This window comes from Harpia harpyja, chromosome 19 (genome assembly GCF_026419915.1).
Source record: "Harpia harpyja isolate bHarHar1 chromosome 19, bHarHar1 primary haplotype, whole genome shotgun sequence".
NCBI classification, from domain to species: Eukaryota; Metazoa; Chordata; class Aves; order Accipitriformes; family Accipitridae; genus Harpia; species Harpia harpyja.
This window is the reverse complement of record NC_068958.1, coordinates 17,558,257-17,582,009: the sequence shown is the minus strand read 5'-3', so window position 1 is coordinate 17,582,009 and position 23,753 is coordinate 17,558,257. Positions and strand designations below refer to the sequence as shown.

The 23,753-nt window shown below is 48.9% G+C and overlaps 2 protein-coding genes across 7 annotated transcripts; one reads left to right on the top strand and one right to left on the bottom strand.

Moving 5' to 3' along the window:
* Window positions 1-25: 25 nt before the first annotated feature.
* Window positions 26-4,821, bottom strand: UBE2T (ubiquitin conjugating enzyme E2 T). Its single transcript, XM_052815109.1, has 7 exons — window positions 4,754-4,821; window positions 3,495-3,636; window positions 3,065-3,134; window positions 2,421-2,526; window positions 1,820-1,918; window positions 1,317-1,400; window positions 26-323 (listed from the first exon to the last, which is right to left on the bottom strand). The coding sequence occupies exons 2-7, from the start codon at window positions 3,601-3,603 to the stop codon at window positions 198-200; spliced, it is 594 nt and encodes a 197-aa protein (XP_052671069.1). The 5' UTR covers window positions 3,604-3,636; window positions 4,754-4,821; the 3' UTR covers window positions 26-197.
* A 436-nt stretch (window positions 4,822-5,257) lies between these two features.
* LOC128154096 (cryptochrome-1-like) lies at window positions 5,258-22,436 on the top strand. Of its 6 annotated transcripts, XM_052814185.1 has the most exons (14): window positions 5,258-5,391; window positions 6,269-6,455; window positions 8,744-8,998; window positions 9,316-9,751; window positions 10,680-10,796; window positions 12,493-12,640; window positions 13,240-13,380; window positions 14,813-14,983; window positions 15,178-15,318; window positions 15,802-15,953; window positions 16,939-17,036; window positions 17,570-17,680; window positions 17,946-17,984; window positions 18,842-22,436. In XM_052814185.1, the coding sequence occupies exons 4-14, from the start codon at window positions 9,339-9,341 to the stop codon at window positions 19,003-19,005; spliced, it is 1,695 nt and encodes a 564-aa protein (XP_052670145.1). In that variant the 5' UTR covers window positions 5,258-5,391; window positions 6,269-6,455; window positions 8,744-8,998; window positions 9,316-9,338; the 3' UTR covers window positions 19,006-22,436. The 6 variants fall into 6 exon arrangements, with proteins under 6 accessions (XP_052670145.1, XP_052670144.1, XP_052670143.1 ...); XM_052814184.1 differs by lacking the exon at window positions 8,744-8,998 and having other exon boundaries at window positions 9,319-9,751; XM_052814183.1 differs by lacking the exon at window positions 8,744-8,998.
* Window positions 22,437-23,753: the final 1,317 nt, after the last annotated feature.

Below are 23,753 nucleotides of genomic sequence, written 5' to 3'. Positions count from 1 at the left end.
ACATAACAAAACAGAAAAATATATATAAATTAAAGCTTTATATTTTACTTATATAATGGAACTTTTCACAAAACCCCCTAGGAAATAGAAAAACAAAGCCTGCTACAGCTACATATTGGTTAAAATATTTAGGTATACCTACTGCATAAAGAGAAAAAGACAGTGAAAGCAAAGGTGACAGCCACAACAAAAACCACTTAGGAATCCAGGCAAGATCTCTTCTCCTTCTTGCTGATACTACTCCCTTTTCTTTTCTGTGCGGTCGAGTCATTGGTGGTACTTGTTTCGCTTTGGTTTATTTTCTCTTCCAAAGGCTTGGAAGCCTGTGATAAGACAAGAAATAAAAGCAATGGCTGTGAATAGTTGAGTTTTACAGCCCTGAGCACCGCTGTGCATTCCCAGCTCTGTATGCATACACCTTGGAACACTCTGCACTCCCACGAAGATCAGAACTGACCGTGCTTCCAGCTTTTACACAGTGACCCTTAATTATCCTGCTCCCACTGCTGGAAATTTTAGGAAGGGGGAATGACAGGAGAGCAGGATAACGATTGAGCCTAGAAGTGCCACGTACACGTATGAGGCAGGTCTCTCTGGTGCTAAGTGTGTTGCTGTAAAGATCTCTTCACCCTGAACGCTTTTAACAACCCACACAATTAACTTGCAAATGCGTTTGGAGCTGGAGTAGCGAGCACCACTCATGGGGCTTCCGGGCAGAGACATCCCCCTCTTGGAAAGCACGCTGTCTGAATCAGGTGCAGGGAGGGAAAGCACCCAGGTAAGGGAGAAGGCCCAAACATAACTGATTTTTGGGGACAGGTTTTGATCTGCTTAAGTGTGATTTATTTTTATGTGACTCCTCTGTGAGATAAGTCAAGGTGCAGAACGGAGGCAGGAAAAGAAGGGTGATGGCAGGAAGGTCACACTCCACTGGGGATTAGAAAGACTAGTCAGTGAATGGATGAGCAGGTAGAGAACAGGCATAGCTGAGCATAAGGCACAACCACAGCAGAACATGGAGTCTGGTAGGAACAGGGCTGAGAAAGAAACAGGGCTGCAGGATCCCTGGGGAAGGGTTTTATCAGGCTTCAGTCTTACTCATCCTTCCTTCTTCTTGAGGAGCACTGCAATTATTTGTGAATGAACACATTTATTTGGAAGGAGTGAATCTAATGATCCAAAACACAGAAGGGGAGGAAAGAAAATGCTGCCAAAGACAGCCGCTCAAAGTAATTGTGAAAGGCAAATCGAGACAAGAAAGACTGTTCCCAAAGATGGAGCTATGCTCAGCTGAGAAAGCAGAGCATGTTTCTTACCCTTTTCTGCTGGCTTGCATATTTCTCAGTCCACTCTTTGGCATTAAGCAAGAACAGTTGCTTGTTGTACTTGTACTCCGAGGACTAAATGTAACGAGCAAGACAGATTTAATACAAACATCACACTGAGAAACTGGGACTAAGGTCTGGCTTTAGGACTCCTAGAACCAGACCAAAACGGCTACAATCATGCGGCATGAAGCGTAAAATTCATTTTGCTTGCTTTCATTTGCTTGAAGAACACACACTGCTGTTTGCACTGGCAGGCTTGAAGAGAAGACCTTCACCATCTCTTTTCTACTGCTGGCATACACCCTGTATCGCACGCCCCAGGTGCTTCAGGGAAACGCAGTCATGCCCCCAGGCCTGATCCAGATCAAGCTACACAACATGCTAGCGTGTTAATCCAGAGCGAGTGAAGTGGAAGCACAGCCTAAATCTAACACACCGTTCCTTCCCAGTCTGTGCCCATGGCCACAAGAGAGGAAGAGGAGCTCACGTACTATGTCTGCCATGAGAGGGTCATCAGGGTTGGGCTCTGCCATCAGCAGCTGTATGGAGGTCAGCAGCGTGGAGATGTTCAAGGAAGGTCTCCACGCTCCCTTCGAGGAAACGGGGTGAGAGAAGCAGTTAAGCAGAACGAAACCTGCCCACGGGCTGCCTAGAGAAGCCTCAGAACTTACAGCATTTAAACCCAACCTGCCCACGAGCTGCCTCAGGACTTACAGTACCTAATCCCCCATGGAAAACACCAGATCCATTCTCAACACCCAGGCTGTGGCCTCTCCAAGGAAGCCTGACTGACAACCACAGGCTGTATCCTGCACATCTCTGCTGGGTCGGTATGGGGGTTGCCCATTTTCACAGGGCCACCTAATGCCTTTTGACTCCAGTCCTTAAAACCTTGAAAACTTATATGGAACAAAGAAGGTCATGTTCTAGTCTCTGAACAAAGGAGATGCCGCTTAAAAACTTTACTCCCATGCTCCTGTGTAAATAAGTCAGTAGCAAACAGACATTCAATAAGGCTTTTACAAGAAAAAGATAAGGAGTTCATTATCCTCTTCAGGCTCGCTTACCCATGCCCAAGTAGCGCTATCTTACCTTTGGTGGTAATTTAAGAACATCCAGGCAAATCCTTCCAGCAGAGTCAATGTTAGGATGATAGATAGGGGTCAGAAAGCGAATCTTCGGGGGCTCAAATGGGTACCTGTAAGGGATAAGTGTTAAGAAACAAAAAAATATTTTTATATTTGTATGACAGTTGCTTCATCACCCAAGCAATGCCATCATTTCCTCCTCCTGGCCATCTACTAAGTGACATCCTTCCCCACAAATTTTTGGGGAAGGCAGTGCTCTGCCTTTGATGCTTTCAGCTGTGTCCGACTAGCACTCTCCTGGGTAGCTTTCCACAAAGAAGCAAACGCAATAGGAAGCTTTCTACTCATAAATGAGCTCCTTTCCAGAAAGTTTGAGACAATATGATAAGGTAGAGATCTTGTCATAGTGCTTTTAGGTTGTTAATCACACATCTTAGGATGCCCAATGTGAAATAAGTGTATCAGCCAATGGAAATAATAATTATGTTCCTTAAATGAAGGCTCTCACCTTATCAACGACATTCTTTGTTGGGAGGCTAAAGGAAAGACCAAAATGGTAGCACTTATATCAAATATCTTACATCAGTTAAATTATATTTGATGGAAGCACTACATCAGCTGCTTAACTAGATGTCATTGGTCACTTACCTTTCAGGAACAACTATTTCCAGGTTGAATATTCCTTTCTCATATGGTGTGTCTGCACCTCCTAAAATTTCTTTAAAAGCAAGATTAAAACATAAGCATTACATTCAAAACCACTTGAATTTGTTCAACAGTCTCCACATACCACCCACAGTTATAGAACTATAACACTGTTCAGATCCAGGAATAAAAAAAAAAAAAAGAAAGTTGTCTTGTTTGTGACCAGTTCCACCCCACGGCAATCAAAATCGCACATAGACCGACCGAGCCATAGATCAAGCTATGTTTAAATCAAAACAACCCTAAGCGTTTTCCTAAAATTCCACAATTCCATGCAACTTATAAAGTACACACCACCCAGAGAATCCAGACCTAGCAGCAAACTCTAATGCAGCCCTTACTTGTAGAAAGGTCCCACCAGAGAAGTACATACGTGCTCGTAGGTCATCTAGCTGGTCTTCATTTTGCCAGCAGGTGATGCCTGGAGGTGGCTCTGTGGTCAAGATGGAGAGCTCCCTCTTCAGTCGCGATGCTCTCTGCATTGTGCTGAAACTCAGACAGACTGGATTTTATTGCTGGCAAAATGAGGTGTTAAAAAACAGCACTTAATATTGAGACTTTTTTGGGGTGAAGGAGAATTAACCTGGGTTTCAAGTTGTTATCCCGACGCGATAACCAGTCTCAGGAGCTTGTTCCTGGAGCTGCTCTCACACCCAGCTGGAGGAGGAGAACCAAATCCTCACTCTTTATAACCAGTCCTACCCCTCAGTCCCCAGGTGAGTCTAATAAACCCTCTCAGTCCACCACCGGGCTCCACACCCCTAAGGGGACTGTAACACCTGCCCTGGGGCCACCCTTGTCCCTTCAGGGTGAAACACTGTCCCTTCATGGACAGGGGTACCCATTGGCCTGTTGGGGCCATCGGGCCCAGAGGTGCCTTAGACTGGGACACCCACCAGTGCCCCCTCCCTCCAGCAGCCAGGGACCCTCTTCCCACGCCAAAGGCACCCCGCTCTCCCTTCCTGTGTAGCAGGAAAACCCAAAGCCGCCTCAGGGATGAGATATTCCCTACTACAGGAATGTCCTGACACCCCCAAGGCAGGGACTTCCTCCCCCCCTGCCCCTGCTCTGCCCTGCACATCTCCAAGGACAGAGAACACTCCCAGCCTACCCCGAGGGGGGCAGTGGAGACCTGGCTCACATAACCCACCCCAGACCCAACCACGCACCCCTAAGGAGGGAGAATCCCTCCCTGGCTTAACTACACCCCCCCAAGGCCTTGCCTCCCCCCCCCTCCCCGGGCACAATTAACACCACACAGACCAGAAGTCGTGTCGTGTCTCCCACCCCCCCCCCCCCCCCCAAAAAAACCAACTACCAAACCCCTCCTTGGTCCAGCTACATCCCCCCCAGCCTGGCTACCTCCACAGAGAAGGAGTTTCACCCCCTTCCCCTGACAGGACCCCCCTCCTTCACTCACCCCCCCCCCCCCCCCCCCCGGGGGCCTAACTGCCCCCTCACAGGGATAGGAATAGCTTCCCCTGGCCTAACCCCCCCCCCCCCCCCCCCCAGCCTCACAGAATCCCGCCAGGAACAACCCCGCCACTTCCCCCGGACTACCTACCTGCCCCCCCAGCCTAAATACCCGCCTCAGAGCAACCGCACCCCGGTTTAACGCCCCCCCTCACACACCCGCGGCGTGAGGCGACCCCGGCTCGCGCGCGGCGGAGGCGGGACTTCCCCCGGCGCCTAGCAACGAGGGGGGACGCCTCGCTGGCAACTCCACCCCACAGCCCGTCACGCCGGCGCTGATTGGTATCTCCCAGCCCCGCCGTTCGAATTCGAAGTGGAGGGGCGCTGCCATTGGAGAAGGCCTGCGGGCGGGAGCGCAAGCCCCGCCCCTTTAATAAAATGCCGCTGTATGGGCGTGGCTTAGACAGTGGGGGGCGAGCCGCGGGCGCCGGCGGGACGGCGGGACAGCGGGGCCTGAGGGGACCCCGAGGCCGCCCCGCCGCCGCCATGGGACGCCGCCGGCCGCCGCTCCTGGCCGCCGCCCCCGGCCCCAGCCCACCGACCCCAAAGAGCGTTAAACCTCCGCGGGCAGCGGGCAGGGCCCCGATGGGGGCCATCCTTCCCCCCTCTCCCTCCCCGCCGCCGAGCGGCTCCTTGCGTAACTGCAGCGGCCCGGCCTGGCCCGGCCCCTCCTCCCCCGGCCGGCGTTGTGTAACCGGGCACCGCGGGGCGAGGGGCCGGGCTAGCCCCCGCCGCCGCGGGACTCCGGGAGCCACCGGACGCCGGGCCCGCTGCGCCTACGGGCCGAGGGGCAGGAGGTAAAGGCGGAGGCGTGGGGCCGGGCCGGGGGGTCGGCGCTGGGGCCGCCTCCTCCGGTCCCGTCCTCGTCCTTTCCCCGCCCGTCTGAAGGCCCCGGCCCGTCCCCCGACACGGGCAGGGGTCCCCGGGCCCCCGAGGGCTGTGGGGGCAGAGCCGGCCAAGCCCCTACACGGGGAGGAGGGGGGTGGGTTTGGGGCTCTTTTCCTGGTGCGACTTAAAATGCCATTTTCTTGTATCAGATGCTATATATAGCACTTTATCACCTAAGCTATTAGAACAAGAGAAATAACACAGAGGCTTTGGATCAACAACAGCCTCAGGGCTGGCTGGATGTGGAGACTGGGATTATGTAACCAAATTAATGCAAAAAATGGGGATTCCTCTTAAATAAGGAATTGTTCTTAAGCCTGTCAAATCAGAATACAGTTAAACAACTTGATAGTGACAATTACTCCACTTCAAAAGCCCAAACTGCAGTTTCAGAGGGCAGTCGTGAGGCTGCTTTTCCAGGTGGCTGACACCTGTATTTAAAGCTTTATAACTGCATTACTATCACTTCTTAGTGGACAGGTTTCTAGCCAAGGAGAACATCTGTGGTTTGACACACATCAGGAGTGCCTGCAGAGGAAATTAAGCTGTTAAATGTTTTCCTTCCTAGCTTGTGGGCCTCAGTCCCTACGTGCCCCATCTTGCTCTGCCGGCTCCGAGGGGTGGCGGACCGGAAGGCAGTGAGCTGGCTGCGATCCTCCTCCTCAGGAATTACACAAAAGCCTCGAGTCGCTCAGACCATCTTTGATGCAAAATCCACCTCGATGCACATATTTATAGTATTTAGGATTGTTTAAACCTGGGTAACTAATTTCCCAATGCTTGTAGGAACAGGAGCAGCACATTTGGATTCGGATGGTGACACTCTGAGGACCACTGCATCCCTCCAGCAGATCTCTGCTTGCAGAGAGAAATGCTTATCAGCAGGAGAGCCGTGATCAGCGATTGTGTGGCATCCTCTTTTCGGGGCGATATGTTGTAAAGACCCTGGAGCGTCAGCCAGGTAACCCTTGAGGTAAGGCCCAGTTGTCCTATTTGGGGTTTTCCCTGCTTTCTGTCGTGGTGTATCTGTCCCAAAGTGCAGGGATGTGTCAGGTGGAAGGTGAATTTTCTGCCTGTGCTGGTTGATTTTTGATGAACAGACATAATCCAGATGTGAGGAGTCTGCCTGGCCTTGCTGGGTGAATGGCCGCAAGTCACCATATCATGGAGAGTTAGAAGAGTGACGGTGGATAAATCCCAACAGAAAGTTGATCAACAGACAGTGGTCTACTCTGCCTTCCCTCGATCACCCTGGAAGATCTTCCTCCTCCTCCTGACAGGGCAGGAGTGTCTGAGGATGCAGTCCCTTGGTGCTGAGCCACCACCTCCTTTCCGACACGGCCTGTAGTGCTGCCAGGCCTGCACCAGTGATCCCGCTGTGTTCCTTGTCACCCAGCGGTGGGTCCCAGCTCCCCACCCAGCCCTGACACCTCTTCGGCTCCGGGCTCCCTTCCTCCCCAGCATGCTCCAGCCCCCTTTCCTGCAACCCTTGCTCCCCACCAGCTCTGATTCCCCCAGTCCTCTGCACTAGGATCCCCAGAGCTGCTCCTAAACCCGGCCCCTGCTAGCCCTGGCCTGGTGTCCCCCTGCCCTGTGCCCAGTCCCTCCCAGTCCCTGTCCTGGTGTGGCCCTGCTCCCCATGGCTGTGCCCCACTTGCCCTGCAGGGGATGCCAGCACTGGAAGGGATGGCATGGGCCCCTCCCCCGGACACCTGGGGCCATCCCATAGACTGTGTGGGGCTGGGAGGCTCCAGGTTTGGGGTGGCCCCATGGGCTGTGTGGGACCCCCAGTTTGGTGTTGCCCTATAGGTTGTATGGGCACTGGACTCAGGGTGACCCCATAGGCTATGTGGGGGTGCAGGGCCCTGGGCTTGGGACAGCCCTATAGGCTGTGTCCTGAGATGGCGGTGTTCCTATAGGCTATATGGGGAGGCCCCATAGGCTGTGTGGGGCTGTGAGCCTTCACAGGCTGCCTGGGGCCAAGGGGCACTGGGCTTTATGGGCCTGCAAGGCTCTGGACTCGGGGTGGCCCTGCAGACCGCGTGGGGCCACAGGGCTTGGGATGGCCCCAAAGGCTGTGGGGGGCCTTGGAGCCCCCGACTCAGGGCAGCCCCTCGGTGAGGCCAGGTGGCGCAGGCTGGTTCTGTGCTCCTGCCACGGGATGAAGGGGACTCTTCTAGCACCCTTTGCATGGCTTGCTACCCAAAAGTGCCAGCTGGGTGCTCCCTTGAGCAGCAGGAGAGTTGCCTTGTTCTTCCTGTTCTCCCAGGTCGTGCGGGCAGGGCAGTGCCGGAGCTGGGGCGCAAGGCAGAGCACCCTGCAAAGCCCAAACCCCGGTGTTCGGCTATGCATGGTGCTGCCCAGCGCTCGTGACCCTGCTAGTTTGCAGGGTTCGCTTATTTGGGGGGGTTGCAACGGTCTGTGTCATGGCCTGGGAGCGCAACTGGGTTTGTCTAGGTGATGCTGATGAGTGTTTTTGGGAACAGGGCAAGCCAGATCATCTTTTACAAGGCTGGTAAAGCTGTTGATTGTGAGTTGAGTCGGGACGAGGGGCTGAGTCACCTGTTGCAGCCATTTGGGAGGGTGCGAGGGGAGCAGTTTGGCTGGAAGAGCTGAACTGGATTAGAGATTGTTGTTTGGTTCTTTGTTAATGTCTTAATTCTTCTCTGGGTGGTAATGCTTGAAATTAGAAGCAGGTGTGGTCCCACCTTGGAGATGGGCGTTGAGCTTCCCCCCTTTTATGTGGGAGAGAGCAAGTTGGGGAGATGCTGCTGGGTTTGGTACAAACACAAGGTGGCAGCTGGGCTCATTGTTTCTGTTTGCTGCCGTCTGTGGAGTCCGTCACTCCGTAAGCAGAGCAGCCAGCAGTTGTGGAGCAGTTTCTCAGACTGTGCCCTGAGCTACCCCAGACTGAGAGCTAAGGTCAGCCCTCCTGCCTGTCCTCTAAACTCAGCTGGAGCAGTTCAAAGGGGAATGAATGCTTGCTAATCCCTACATCAGCCCCATCTTAGAAATAAGAGTAGTTTTGTGCAGTTATTACCACCCAGCTCTGCTATGGAGAGAGGAGGGCTTTTCTCCTGACACTTAGAAGCACCATGAGGTCTCCCGGGGCTAGGAAAGATGGATAAAAACTATGGCAAACCGATGAATTGAGATATTATGCTCTTGTATCAGTGTTGGTTGGGCTGTGCTTTGTTTTCCCTTGTTTCACCTTGAAGCCTTAACAGTCTTGTTTGTGAGGAAACATTTCGTGTCTTTCAGATGTCTCCTACTGAAATCCAGAAACTTTTCACTGCCAGAGCCAGTGTTGTATGAGGTCTCTGATGAGATGAGGGCTCCTGCAGAGCTGTTCTCCTTGTGGCCCATTCTGTACGAACAGGGACAGAGCTCCTTGAAATCATCTTCTCGCTGTTGATACACGGAGGGTTTGCTGATGGCCACATCTGTGGGGTTATAAAATGTTTTTGCAGTAAATGGAGGTCTGGCAGCTCTGTCTGTTTTGATTCCTTTGTTGTGGTGAGTGCTATTGGGATGTAATTTAATCTAGGGATTTAATTTAAGGACTTGAGTGACTCATTTGGGGAAGAAGCCGTTCTCTGTGGAGCGAGGTGATGATACTGCTGCTGAATGGTGGGACCTGGCTGAGGAGACTGAGGAGAGTGGTTTGGTCCTGTTTCTGTTTTCTCTTTCATGAAAACTTATCAAAAAGCAGAAGAGATTTGCAGTAAGAAGTGCTGAGGGCTGTTTGGAGCTCCATTTCTAATTGTTAATTGACCTTGTTCTTTAATAGGGGTTGTGTATCCCAAAAGCTAAGGGTTCCCTTTCTCTTCTAGCAGGTCTGAGGAGAACAGCCAGGATGCCACATCGCACCATTCATCTTTTCCGGAAGGGACTTCGGCTTCACGACAACCCAACGTTGCTGGCCGCGCTGGAGTGCTCGGAGGTCGTCTACCCTGTCTACATCCTGGACAGAAAGTTCATGACGTCTGTGATGCACATAGGAACCCTGCGGTGGCATTTTCTGCTGCAGTCCCTGGAGGATCTCCAGAAAAACTTGTATCAGCTGGGCTCTTGCTTGCTGGTTATTCAAGGAGAGTACGAGTCTGTTCTTAGAGATCACACCCAGAAGTGGAATATCACGCAAGTGACTCTGGATGCAGAGATGGAGCCATTTTACAAGGAGATGGAGGCCAACATACGACGTCTGGGAGAAGAGCTGGGGTTTGAGGTGCTTTCTCTGGTGGGCCACAGTCTTTACAATACCAAACGGTAGGTTTATTTTAGATTTAGCAAGCATCAGGGAGGAAAGGCCAAGTATCTCGGTCTTTCTGGATCCTAATGTGTTCCTTTTGAGAAAATTGGACTGAGATGAACATGGCACTGTTTGCTGGAGAATTTTTGTGCGTTGGTCTGCTGGAAGTAACAGAAGAGATTTTGCACAGATGTTAGGATGTTGGGCTGTGATTTGAGGCTAAAAAGTTTGTTAATTTTTTCCTTTTGGGCAGTTTAATTCACTTAAAAACATTAGTTACTCTTTTAAACAGAATGGAAGAAATTCTTTAACACATTTAATAGGACTTTTATATAAATTCTTTGTCAGATTTTAAAAAATTTTTCTAATCAGCTTTCACTGGTGTCTGGATACACTTGGATCCAAGCTGTTATGCAGAGCTGAATGACTGAAGATCCTGAAATTAATAATAGGGAGGTAATCAGTAATAGCTAAAACGGCCTTAACACTCCAATTCTGGAAAGCCCCTAATTTATGTAAATGAATGGATGTATGTGACTTGCCGTCTTGAATTCAAGCTGTCTGTTTGCACAGGTGGTTGCTCACATAGAAGAGTTATTTACTGCCCTGAACGTTTTTTTTGTGATCAGTCTGCCCCTGGCAGCCCCAGAGGTGTCCTGCACCTTGGACTCTGCCATCCTGGCTATGTCTGGCTGTACAGAACTGCCCAGTTGAAGCCGTGGCTGGCATACTGGTTCCAAGTTTGTTGTCTCAAGTCCTGAGAGACTGCTCTCGGGATGGATGTGCATTCACCCAGGGAAGTTTTACTTGTAAAATCTGTAATTTCCACATTCAGTTGCATGAACTGGGGCTGTTCCAGCCTGTACTGTCACCTTCCTAACCACTGGCAGCTCCAGCTTCCTTCTTGGTTTATATTATGGTGAAAAGTGATCTTGTTTTATTTAGGATTTTGGACCTGAACAGTGGGACTCCCCCATTAACATACAAGAGGTTCCTTCACATTCTGTCTCTGCTCGGTGACCCTGAGGTGCCTGTACGAAACCTTACAGCTGAAGACTTCCAGTAAGTAACAGCCAGCCAGCAGGACATTGCAGGTCCTTTTTCTCTGCCCAAAAGAAGAGCCAGGGCCAAATGATAACAGTGTGTTTTAGATGTTACGTTGCATTACTTCTAGGCATGGAGGTTTATCGATTGTATGTACAGAGGATGTGATTCTGCTATCCGGAGGGGAGAGCAGATGAGAGGTGTCATGGTCCAAAGACTTAAGCTTTTGCAAGGCACATTGAGACAAACTTTTAAGGTATATAAAAGTTTCACAGAGGAATGACTAAGGAAGTACAGATCTTTTCTCAAAGGCATGTTCTAGCTTCCTCAAATCAAGATTTAGGGCAGGAATTGGATGAACCACTACTGTTTGTTTTATGCAGGAATTTCGGTGGAATAATCATACTGTTCCCTTCTGGCTTTAAATCTCTTCTCTCCTCCCCTCTGCTGTATGGGAAGGAGGGACTGAGCTCATGTCTCCCAGGACTTGAGAAGAAGCTCAGATTCAAGGATGTCTTATGTTTAGCTCTGCATGAGGAGAGGTCAGTGATCCAAAGGGAGGTAAGGTTGGGGTAGGAGAGAGCTGCCCACTGGGGATGGGACTGCAGATGCTTGGGGCTTCTGTGTCAAGTGCGTCCTGTGTGACCTCAACTCTGTGTCAGTAACCTAGGCTTAGGCCTTCCCATCTTGGGGGAATCCCATTAATTCCCAAATCTTGTTCTTGGATAGTCCCATGATAAGACCCATGTAAGTACTGGGATATATCAGTTCCTATATTTTTTTTCTTGCACTGTTTTTTTTTCTTTTTACCCTAATTTGTTTATTTGCACTTCAATTTAATGATGATGAGAGATAAGTGGTTCACATGCTTCCCAGCAGGCCTCTGTTATGCCAGTGCTCTGAGAGCTGCACTGGCCCCTTCTGTAGGTGTCTGCAACAGGGCTGAGCTCAGTTTTTCCAGGTAAGCAGAAAGAGCTCTACTGATGTCTTGAGTTCATTTGTGTTTTTTGAGAAGTCTGCATACCACTGACACTTCCCTGAACCTCCTCTTCTGTGTTTTACAGGGGGGAAAAACCCATACACTGATGCTCTTCCAGCCTCACAGGGGGGAGAGGCCTTGGGGAAGCCTCAGCAGCTGAGGCTGCAGAAGAGATGTGGGGGGACTGCTCAGCGGCATGGGCTTGGGGAGCCCCCACCTTGGTTAGGAAGGAGCAGCTGGGGAGGTGGCCCAGGGAGCTGATCTGCCTCCTTCCCTATGAAACGTCTCCCAAAGCAACGTTTCCCCAGAGGCACGGGAGCTGGAATGGCCTTTGGAGGCAGCACCAGTGCTCCATAATTATGTTTAGAGTCTGAGGAGGCTCTTAGCTCCCTCCCTGGGATTGATGAGGCAGCTGGGGGAAGCTGGAGAGGGGGTGCCTCTGAGTCTTACATAGCAGATGGGAAGCGAGAGGGACGTCCGAGCTGTGGGGGCTGCAGCCGACTGCTCTGAGCACTGTAATTTCGTGCGTCTGTTCCTTTTCCTTCAATTCAGGCTAGAATTACCTGGAGTGATTGCAGGACGAGCTCTTTCTTCCCCAAGTGCAGCCTGGGGTTTCTGGCTGTGCTTTTGTTCCCTTGTGTTCTGGCTGTGCTGTCATGGAGCCAATGGGCAGGGGTATTCCTCCCTCTTTTGGCTCCGGTTCCCTCTTTGAAAGAGGCCTCTCTTTCACATTAGGAAATGTAGGCCCCCTGACCTGGGCCTGGCTGAGTGTTACAGGGTGCCTCTCCCTGTGGATTTGAAGATACCTGCGGAGAGCCTCTCTCCCTGGAGAGGAGGAGAGACCGAAGGGCTACAGCGCTTGGAGCAACACTTGACTGACCAGGTCAGCCTTGATTTTACATGGGCGATGCTGGTGGCTCTAGGTGGGCTGAGGTTAGTGTCCTCCTTTTATGTGTAGTTGTGTCTGGACCTCGAGAAGCTGCTCAGCCGCAGAGTCCTGTTCCAGCTCTAGCTGAGTTTTCCACTGCCAGGGCTCAGCTCTTGGCAGCCAAGCCTGCCTTGGTGCTGGCTGCTTTTGAGCAGATGCTTTACCCACTCCCAATTTCATAAAGTGGAAAAGATCTTCAGTGCAGTGCTGTTGGACCTAGAGAGCTGTTCCCTGTCTTACAAAGTCACCCAGCTCTCTGGGAAGAGCAGAGCTTCACAGCACCCACGGGTGAGAGGTGGCCTTGATGTTAGGCTTGGAGGATGTCTGTGTATTTGGAGATCTTGGAGGAGGATGGCAGCCTGGTCTCAAGATTTTGTTCTCCTTGATGGTGGCATTTGGGGGAGGATGGGCAGTGGGAGTATTTTCCATGCATGACATCGAACAGACCTCTGTGGTGCAGAAGCCAATTGCTAAGAGTTTTTTTTCCCCTGTTTCACTAGCTGAACATGTGTCACATTGTACTGCCTGAACCTGGATTTCTGTTTTCATTTTAGGGCTGGGTGGCAAGTTTTACTAAACCGAGAACAATCCCAAATTCGCTGCTTCCAAGCACCACAGGCCTGAGCCCATATTTCAGTATGGGCTGTCTGTCAGTTCGCACCTTTTTTTATAGGTTGTCAAACATTTATGCTCAGGTAAGAAAATAGTTGGTCATAGTTAAGCAAATCTAGGACTCTCATGTGTCTGGTGTGGGATTTAACAAGGCTGGGATTTAACACTCGGATCATCTTGGTAGAGACCTGGTGCATCACAAAAATGCTACTTTGCTAATGTCTTCTCACTGTGTCCTATGAAATCTGTGAAGTGGCTTTATATGTTGTGTGAAACACCTGTGACTATATACAGCTTTTCCCCATTAAGTTTTAGAAATATGAGAAATAGGGAGCAATGAGACCTGGAAGCAGCAGGGAAGCCCAGGAACACCCTCCTAAAATTCAAGGAGTTCAAGACATCTGCCTGATGTTTAAGTGAAGTTTTTGATCGGTTTAGCCTGTTCAAGGAGTTTTGTTTTTAGATAGCATCTGTTTACATCTTAGACAAGTTTTAACTATAGCATAAGCCAAAACCAACTTCTGAAAACTTGTTTGATTATTAAGAAAAAGTGTGGTTGAAACCAACCCAAGAAACCCTGAACCTCCTTCTTAAGAGTATCTCTTGAGACATGGCTGAGTGTCGTGGTTTAACCCCAGCCAGCAACTAAACACCACGCAGCCGCTCACTCAGTCCCCCCCACCCAGTGGGATGGGGGAGAAAATCGGGAAAAGAAGCAAAACCTGTGGGTTGAGATAAGAACGGTTTAATAGAACAGAAAAGAAGAAACTAATAATGATAATGATAACACTAATAAAATGACAACAGCAATAATGAAAGGATTGGAATGTACAAATGATGTGCAGTGCAATTGCTCACCACCTGCTGACCAACACCCAGCCAGTCCCCGAGCGGCGAATCCCTGCCCCCCACTTCCCCGTTCCTATACTGGATGGGACGTCACACGGTATGGAATACCCCGTTGGCCAGTTTGGGTCAGGTGCCCTGGCTGTGTCCTGTGCCAACTTCTTGTGCCCCTCCAGCTTTCTCACTGGCTGGGCATGAGAAGCTGAAAAATCCTTGACATTAGTCTAAACACTACTGAGCAACAACTGAAAACATCAGTGTTATCAACATTCTTTGCTCTGAACTCAAAACATAGCACTGTACCAGCTACTAGGAAGACAGTTAACTCTATCCCAGCTGAAACCAGGACACTGAGGCACCTAAATTCAGCTAGCCAAGCAGTTAATATGTTAATAAATGCATGTTTAGTTTAAGAAATCCCAGTGTGACACCATTTTGGAAGGTAGATAGAGAATGTTTGAGGTAACACTGAGGTCTAACAGAGTTCAGCTTTGCTTTTGGGCATATAGCATTGCTTCAGATCTTTGATTTCTTTAGCTTTTATGGTAAAGTGCCATGAAGCCAGTAGTGTTGGATTAATCTTCATTTTATGGGCCTGACAGTCACAAACTGAGTGAGACTGCAATGGTGTATATGAACCAAAGCTTTCACCTCATCTGTCTTTTGCAGGCCAAGCATCACTCTCTGCCCCCGGTGTCGCTTCAAGGGCAGCTTCTGTGGAGGGAATTCTTCTATACGGTGGCATCAGCAACACCAAATTTCAACAAAATGGCTGGGAACCCCATCTGCCTTCAGATCAGTTGGTATGAGGATGCGGAGCGGCTCCACAAATGGAAAACGGTAACAAGATGCATTGCCACAAATGGAAAATGGTAACAAGATGCATTGCCACAACTGCTGTATTTCAGTTTAGTTTTTCTATTGCCTTGGGATTGGTCCCTGCTGGCTATTTGAGGTGGGGCTTACAGCAGTGTGTAGGGAAGAAGTGTAATGAAACTGTCAGTGGGAGGGCTGACGTTTCTTTTCTGCTGCAGGCACAGACAGGGTTCCCATGGATCGATGCGATTATGACCCAGCTGCGCCAGGAAGGCTGGATCCATCATCTTGCTCGGCATGCTGTCGCCTGCTTCCTGACGCGGGGGGACCTTTGGATCAGCTGGGAAGAGGGCATGAAGGTTCACTTCTGGTTTTTTGTTTTCTTGGTTCTCAGAAACCTTGAGAAACCCCTACAAAACGTGAGCCTGGCAGTGGGAGGTGGTACTGTAGAGCAGTGCTTCATTACTGAGCCTTGCTAGAAATCTCATGGTCTCTCGCTCAAGTCTGAGCCCTGCTGCACTCGGTGCAGCAGTGAGAGGTCATTCCTATCCCCAAGGCCTGATGATTTTTGGATGATGAGGATATTGGAGACCTGCTCAGTCTACAGCAGGCCTCAAAGCCAGACATTTGGGCTTTGGGTTGCCCTATCTTCCTTCTGGCAAACTGTCTTGCTGGAGAGCCTTCCCTCTGTGCCCCGTGAGAAGGGTAGCCCAGACCAGCATGGTGCTGTGCTTTTAGCTGCAAGCTTCACCTTTCATCTCCCAGCCTGTTTTTGTTTATTTTTTGCAACTTAGCCATTTCAGGGGTGTTTCTCTCTTTCTCTTCCCATCCCTGAAGTGCAGGTGTTCGAAGAGCTGCTGTTAGATGCTGACTACAGCATCAACGCAGGGAACTGGATGTGGCTGTCGGCCAGCGCATTCTTCCACCAGTACACGCGTATCTTCTGCCCCATCCGCTTTGGGAAGCGCACAGACCCTGAGGGACAGTACATTCGGTAGGGCAATGCCCAGCATGGCACTGTCTGCTCCATTAGAGCTTCCCTGGCTCCTCTTACAGCAGGAGCGGATGAACTCGGTCTGTTTGAAATGCATACACCTGTGAAACAGGGGTCATAGCGGTGACTTTATTTAACACATAAGGAAACTGAGGCACAGAGAAGCAGAGAGACATACCCATGGTTGCACAGGTGGTGACTGAGCAGGGCATTGTATTGCTTTGTGAGCACTTGTTGGCTCCAGCACTGTGTTTGATCACCCAGCTGACTCCTCTTTCTAAAGGACTTGAGTAAAACTTCTCACAGATCCCCCTGCTCCAGACTGTGCTGTGTTTCTTGGTTTTGTAGGTGGTCTGATTAATTTCAGACACTTACGTTTTATTTTCCACTCTGAGTGGGTCCTCTTTGCTTCAGAGTCTCAGTTTCCTTATCTCTCAATAAGGTACTGATGGGCTTTCTCGTAAGTAGTGGGTGATTTTACCGCAGACTGTGTTGATGTTGAGCAAATAACTCCATTTCCCCACATCTCCTCTTCCTCACATCCTGTATAGCTTTGGGTAGTGTCGAGGGGAAGCCTGTGCTGACATACCTGACAGAGTGGGACAGAGAATTACTTTCCCGTACTGTAAGAATTTTTTAGATTTTTTTAATGAGTTTGTTTTTGAAATTTATTAAAGTTGAGGATGAAATGTCAGTGAAAATGTTAAAAACCAAAATATTTTGGATGAACTAAAAACTGAAGGAATATTTTAATCAACCCATTTATTCTATGTTGTAAAATTAACTTTTGGAAGGTATCACCCTATTGAGGTTTCAGAGCATAAAAACAGTTCTTTTGTGCAAAATTAATCAGAACTTTCCCATGGACTGTAGTATCAATATGATCACCAAGAATTAATATGGCATAGGTTGGTTTACACTTCTCTTAAATGCATGAATATTTGTGTGCAGGATTATAAAACCCCATATTATTCCTGTTTTGTAGGAAATACTTGCCTATACTAAAGAACTTTCCCTCCAAGTACATCTACGAGCCCTGGACAGCAACTGAAGAGGAGCAGAAGCAAGCAGGGTGTATCATAGGTAATTCATTCAAATACCTTGCTAAGGATTTTGCTGCTGCTAACTGTCCAAAATAATTACATGCGTGAGATGGAAGCATCACACTTCCAACACAAGTCATGCATTTATCTTCTCAAAGTGGATTAATTCAGCAGTCTACCTTCTGTCAATTCTCCTTTAAAGTTTTTTACTTGAGTCTAATTTCAAAGTACATATTTTTGCCTCAACTTCATGTCCTAAAACTATTGGATCACTCTGAGCTGTTGCTTTTGTATTTTTCTGTCTGGGATGCTTGGCTGTCTTTAAATAGTACCTGAACATCTTGTGCTTTTATGCTTGCTCTAATGCATCTTTGAAGTCTCTTAAAAGCTTATGTCTAAATGGGAACTCTTACTCTTTGATGGAGAGAAATAGGCACTTTTGAAGAGTGGGTCATTTGGTCTATCTTAGATGCCATTTATTTTAAGAAAAGCTGCAAGCATTTGCCCTGGTGCAAATCCAGTGAAACATCCTTGATTAGCTCTGTAAAGGCTGCTGTCTCCATGTTGCACCAGGTCAAGATTACCCCTTCCCAATGGTGAACCACAAGGAAGCCAGCGACCACAACCTGCAGCTGATGAAACAGGTCAGAGAGGAACAGTACAGAACAGCCCAGCTCACGAGAGGTAAGAGGTGCTGCAGCGCTGGATGTTCAGTGTACTGTGTTGCAGAGGCTGTCACCAGCTTTAGTGGTTGATTTTGTGTTGATTTCCAGGACGCCTTTCCTCTTGATTACCAACACCATGTGCTGCTCTTCTAGTAACTGTTAAAATGGGAAACCAGAGGTTGAGCAATGTTCCTTTCCTTCTGGCTGCTCTTGCAGGATGGGAACTTGCTTGTGCCTGCTGGAGGAATGCCTTCCCAAAAGCAAACCTTCTCTATCTTCCGTAGGTCTGCACAAATGGACTCCCCAGCCCCCAGGTTTGCGAGGTATATCTCCAAGGTGCAGAAATCTCTGCAGCTCTGCCCACGCCTCTTGCGAACCAGAGCATCATTGTTTGTCCTTTTTACCATAATCTACCCTGCCCCGTAGCAAGAATTATTTGAGATTCCCACTGACTGCTAATGAGCGGAAAGCCCTTGAGAGCTGAACTGCTCTAAGAAATTTACCTTTTGACCTTGTTTTCTAAGTAGGTTAAGCATATGCATAACAAACCAGTAGTTATGAGGTAAGACTGGAACGCTCAAACTTTGGGGGAGCTTGAATTCATTAGGTATTTTCAATCACACAGATGTTTCACTTATATGGCACGTGTGCTCTTAAAATTGAAATCCTAGGGCCTGTGATGAGCTCTTAGCCTCAGAGGAATCCTCTGCAGGAAGGAAAGTGAAGCAACACTTTTGTATTTAAGAGTATGCCATAGCAGCCTCTGTATATATTACAGAAATCCAACATGCAGCAGCTGAGGGGAGTCTTAAGTACTCTTGCCCCAATTGCTATGAACAGAAGGAATTAATTGTTCCCAATCCTGTGCATACTAATGTATCCAGGAGGTTGCACGTTGGTACCTTCCACATATAACCAATATATGTTGACAGTACTCCCACAAACCCTGTGGTATAGGGGAGTAAATGTTGTTGTGATTGCTCTTGGGAGATAGGGAAAGACAAAGTCCCCTATTCTAGGGGACCAGAGTCCCCTATTCCCAGTGTTGTTCTCGTTGCATGTAAACAGAAGCATTTTCTGGCACGCTTTGTAACTTTGCTTGCTACTGTCATTGCGGGCTGTTGCACTGAAGTTGGAGAAGGACTTGCAAACTTTAATTCTTCTTTCCTTCTTGCCATAGATGATACGGATGACCCAATGGAAATGAAGGTAAAGCGTGACCACTCTGAAGAAAATGTATCCAAAGGAAAAGTGGCCAGGATGACAGAACAAACCAAGATCCCATCAGGGATTACTCATTGGGAACCAAAAAATGGCAAAAGGGGAGAGCCAGAGGCCAGCTGAACTGGACAAACTATACAGTACTTTGCCCTGCAAATGGTGCCTCTTATTGTGAACTGACCTCCAAGAAAAATGTCGTATCTTGAATGTGTTTGTTAGTGTAGTTATTTTGAATGAAATTGTGTGTCTGTGAGTGGCTTACAAGCCATTTGTTGCAGCTGTTGGGTAAATTCAAGTGGTGACTGGTTGGCTTGTTTTGGCTGGGATAGAGTTAATTTTCTTCACAGTAGCTAGTATGAGGCTGTGTTTTGGATTTGTGCTGAAAACAGTGTTGATAACACAGGGATGTTTTTGTTACTGCTGAGCAGTGCTTACACACAGTCAAGGTCTTTTGTGCTTCTCACATTGCGAGAGCGTAGGCTGGTGGTGCACAAGAAGTTGGGAGGAGGCACAGCCAGGACAGCTGACCCCAACTGACCAAAGGGGTGTTCCAGACCATATCACGTCATGTGCAGCCTGTAAAGCTGGGGGAAGAAGGAGGAAGGGGGGATGTTTGGAGTGATGGCGTTTGTCTTCCCAAGTCACCGTTACGCATGGTGGAGCCCTGCTTTCCTGGAGATGGCTGAACCTGCCTGCCGATGGGAAGTAGTGAATGAATTCCTTGTTTGCTTTGCTTGCGTGCGCAGCTTTTGCTTTACCTATTAAACTGTCTTTATCTCAGCCCATGGGTTTTCTTACTTTTACCCTTCTGCTTCTCTCCCCGATCCCACTGTGAGGGAGGTGAGTGAGCGGCTGCGTGGTGCTTAGTTGCCGGCTGGCATTAAACCATGACAGTCCTTTTTGGCGCCCAAGTGGGGCTCGAAGGGTTTGAGATAACGACAGATTTGATTGGAATGTGCTATATCAAATTTATAGCTGTTATTGCTGTTTAGCTTTTAATTGGCAGGCTCCTGTGCTTGCATGGGGCTTGCTTGTCTCACTGTCTATTGGAGTCTAGTGCTCGTTAGTGGCTGCTTTTTGCTTTTGCTGTTTGCTGTACTGCTTATCATCTTACTCTGCTGTGCCTGGGAACATTCTGATAACAGCAATGGCAATGCGCCTGGGCTGGCAGACGGCCAGGGCATCGCTGCTGTTTCTGTGCTGCTGTAGCAGACAGGCTGGAACTCCAGTGTGAACTCGAGTTGAAGGGACTGTGACCTGTGGATGAGTCCACATGGGAGCAGGACACCCCGAAGCATCTGTGACCGTGGATAAGTCCATGCCTGAGCACGTATATCTTGAAGCGTCTGTGGCTGTGGTTATGTCTATGCCACAGCAGGTATACCTCTGAAGGCATTGTGGCCCAAGGATAAGTCCATGCTAGAGAAGGTACACCCCAAAGCATCTGTGGCTCTGGGTAAGTCCACGCTGCAGCAGGTACACCTTGAAGCATCCATGGCTGTCCATGGGGTCATGCTGGAGCACCTCAACACACGTGGCCATGGGTAAGCCCATGACAGAACAGGTACACCCCTGGAGGGACCGCAGCTGTGGGTAAGGCCATAGAGCCATTGGAGCAGGTTTACTTCTGAAGGGACTGTGGCTGTGCATAAGGCCATGCTGGAGCAGGTATATCTCTGAAGGCATTGTTGCCCATGGATAAGGCCACGCTAGAACAGGTGCACCTCAAAGTGGCTGTGGATAAGTCTACGCCACAGCACGTATACCTCTGGAGAGGCTGTGGCCCACAGATAAGGCTCCAGTTGGAGCAGGTGCACGCCTAAGGGACTGCAGTCTGTGGATAAGTCTAAGCTGGAGCAGGGGCAAGGGGAGGAGTTTGTTGCAATGTTAAACCCTATGGTCTGGTCCAAAGGGACCAAGGGTGGAGATTTTAATAGAAATACATTTAAATTGTTGTAACCCGGGATCTGAGTTGCATGTTAGGGGAATTACTACAGCAGGAACCACCTGAACCAATGGAGCACAAGCCTTACAAGAAGCAGTGCAAGTGCAGCAGTGACCTGACCTGAGCTGGCTTTGGTGCCCAGTAATTCCATGCAACACAGCACCCCTCCTGACCTTAGTGACCACCATAAGAGATGGAGCCCAAAGTCATGGACTAAATGAACTCAGTGGACATTTATGGACATTTTACAGACATTTCACAGGGGTGGCCCGTAGACTAAGGGAATGATATCTGTGTTATTGTATCAAAGGATGGGATGGGTGGTGGTGGGTAATGAGAATGTATTGGATAGTGTGAGACCTGAGCATGACGTAAATGGTATGGAATAAGGGGTGGAGAATGTGCTAGTTTTGGCTGGGATAGAGTTAATTTTCTTCACAGTAGCTGGTATGGGGCTATGTTTTGGACTTGTGCTGAAAACAGTGTTGATAACACAGGGATGTTTTCATTACTGCTGAGCAGTGCTTACACACAGTCAAGGTCTTTTCTGCTTCTCACACTGTGAGAGTGTAGGCTGGGGGTGCATAGGAAGCTGGGAGGAGGCACAGCCAGGACAGCTGACCCCAACTGACCAAAGGGGTGTTCCAGACCATATCACGTCATGCTCAGCATATAGAGCTGGGGGAAGAAGGTGGAAGGGGGAACGTTCAGAGTGATGATGTTTTGTCTTCCCAAGTCACCGTTACGCATGGTGGAGCCCTGCTTTCCTGGAGATGGCTGAACCTGCCGGCCGATGGGAAGTAGTGAATGAATTCCTTGTTTTGCTTTGCTTGCATGCGCAGCTTTTGCTTTACCTATTAAACTGTCTTTATCTCAGCCCACAGGTTTTCTCACTTTTACCCTTCTGCTTCTTTCCCCCATCCCACTGTGAGTGAGCAGCTGTGTGGTGCTTAGTTGCCGGCTGGCGTTAAACCACGACACTGGTTTTGATAGGACATGTTGCTATAGCATTGTTCAAATCCACTTGATGTTCATGCATCTGTATAAATAATCTTAAGGGTAAATACTAGTCTTTCCAACATGCCAGATAAGTATCAGTTGAAGAATATATGCACATTAATGTGTTCACACATTAGTGTTAAAAGCATGATTTGCCTGTCTTGTAGAGACAGAGGCTTAGGGGTTTTCAGATATGGTTTTTAAGTTCACAGTTTGTGCTTGCACAAACCTTGGGGAGGTACAGCACAATGCAGCCCGTTGTAAGGTTGTGTGTATGACTTGGATGGGACTTCTTACGCATTTTAAGGGCAATGTTGCAAAATCTCACACTGAGTTAGGGCTGATGTACAACTTCCTTCACCATAACTCTCCTTGTTGGCTAATCCCTCTAGAACTGTAGGGTAGGTATTATTTCTATCATGTACCACATGTAAAAATTTACCCATCTGTTGCAATGTCTATTTGTGAAGTTTCACAAGGCTGGATTAGTCAATTATCTTTGTTATGGTTGGGGTTTTGGTGGGGGTGGGGGGAGTGGAGTGGGTTTTTAATCACTGTAGGTACTATTTTTGGTTTTAAAGGAAATAAAAATGATTTTTGACATGAAAAATGTAAGGTCTCTAGAGTAATCTATTATCACAATCGGCATCCATTGGTCCTCTGTGGAAACCTGGCTGCATGACAACTCCAGCAGGAATCCAGTGCACCCAAACTCCTTCCCTTTGAAAGCATCTATGGACCTAGTGCAGAAGCAGCACAGGACCCATGTGCACCAGGAGGAGGCCAAACACTGCTCCTAGCCGCATCTTCCAATGCTGCTGGTGACCTGCAGGACCTGTCAGGGAAGTGCACAATGGCAGCAGAGCGGTGTTGCCTTCTGCTTCTACAGTAAATACAAAAGCTGCAAGGACTGTCAGGCTGATCTGAGAGGCTTGTCATACCCTCCTGCTGCACCGAGCCTGTGTCGAGCTCCTGGAGGTGCTGATGTTAGTCTTCAGCAAACCTAATGACTTGCAAGGATGACCAGAATGAAAGGCAGTTACTGAACCCTTGATGAGGGGGAGGAGGCCAATGCAGTGCTTGTTCCTTCGGGGAAGATGACTACTGCTCTGAAGTCTCCTGGCATCCATCATCTTTTTAATTGGGTTCCTTCCCGTGCTTGAAGGGATTTATTGCATCCGGGTCTGCAGTGCTGTAGCCCAGTGCAGGTGGCCACAGGAATGCGGAGCTGGTTCTTGCCTCATGTTTTAAGGCATAGTTATTGCCTTCAAACCTTAAATGGGCTGCTCTTCGGTTACCTAAAACATCTCTACCTTGGAGTGCTTTGTGTCACCTGAGCTTCATTGTGAGCCCTAGGAACTGCCTAATACAGCAGAAGACGGGACCATCAGCAGCTGTCGAATGTCTTTTGCTGTTCAGCATTGCCTCTAATGTGGTGCAGATGACTTTGGATGCTCAATGGTCGTGAATGTGCATGCAGCCAGAGTGGCATCCACCCTAGGAGGAGAGACTTTCAACCATGCAGGTGGCCCTGGTCAGCCATCAAAGGACTCAGGAGGATCAAGGCCTCTTTGGGACTCCTTTTGTTGCAAAGCAGCTGCATGATCTGGTCTTTGGTTGGAAGGAATAGGGCTCGTGCCTGCTAAGGAGTTGAGGTAGGAGTAGGAGCAATGTTTGAGCAAGAAACGGCAAGGGCAATTGTACTCTAAGACGGCTGCTCCTGGCTGATAAAGTAGCAATGGAGAAGTTCCTGTGAAGCAGAAGGGCTGAGGTCTAGTTTGTGACCTCATGGCAAAAAGACTTACTTAGTAAAAATGAGTGAGATAGAGTATTTGTCTCTGCACCTTCTTTTTCTCTGCTGTGGGGAACCTGACCTTGGAGGCAACAGTATTTGCATGTGGAATTGGTCAGATTTTGAGCCAATAAA

Bases quoted from the DNA above. Each gene is read 5' to 3' on its own strand.
- UBE2T (XM_052815109.1), bottom strand. From the start codon at position 3,603: ATGCAGAGAGCATCGCGACTGAAGAGGGAGCTCTCCATCTTGACCACA. The intron at 2,527-3,064 runs GTAAGTGACCAA...TATCCCTTACAG, and splicing joins GAAATAGTTGTTCCTGAAAG to GTACCCATTTGAGCCCCCGA. The intron at 1,401-1,819 runs GTACGTGAGCTC...CGTTACATTTAG, and splicing joins ACCCTCTCATGGCAGACATA to TCCTCGGAGTACAAGTACAA.
- LOC128154096 (XM_052814184.1), top strand. From the start codon at position 9,339: ATGCCACATCGCACCATTCATCTTTTCCGGAAGGGACTTCGGCTTCAC. The intron at 10,797-12,492 runs GTAAGTAACAGC...CTTTCACATTAG, and splicing joins CTTACAGCTGAAGACTTCCA to GAAATGTAGGCCCCCTGACC. The intron at 17,037-17,569 runs GTAATTCATTCA...ATGTTGCACCAG, and splicing joins GCAAGCAGGGTGTATCATAG to GTCAAGATTACCCCTTCCCA.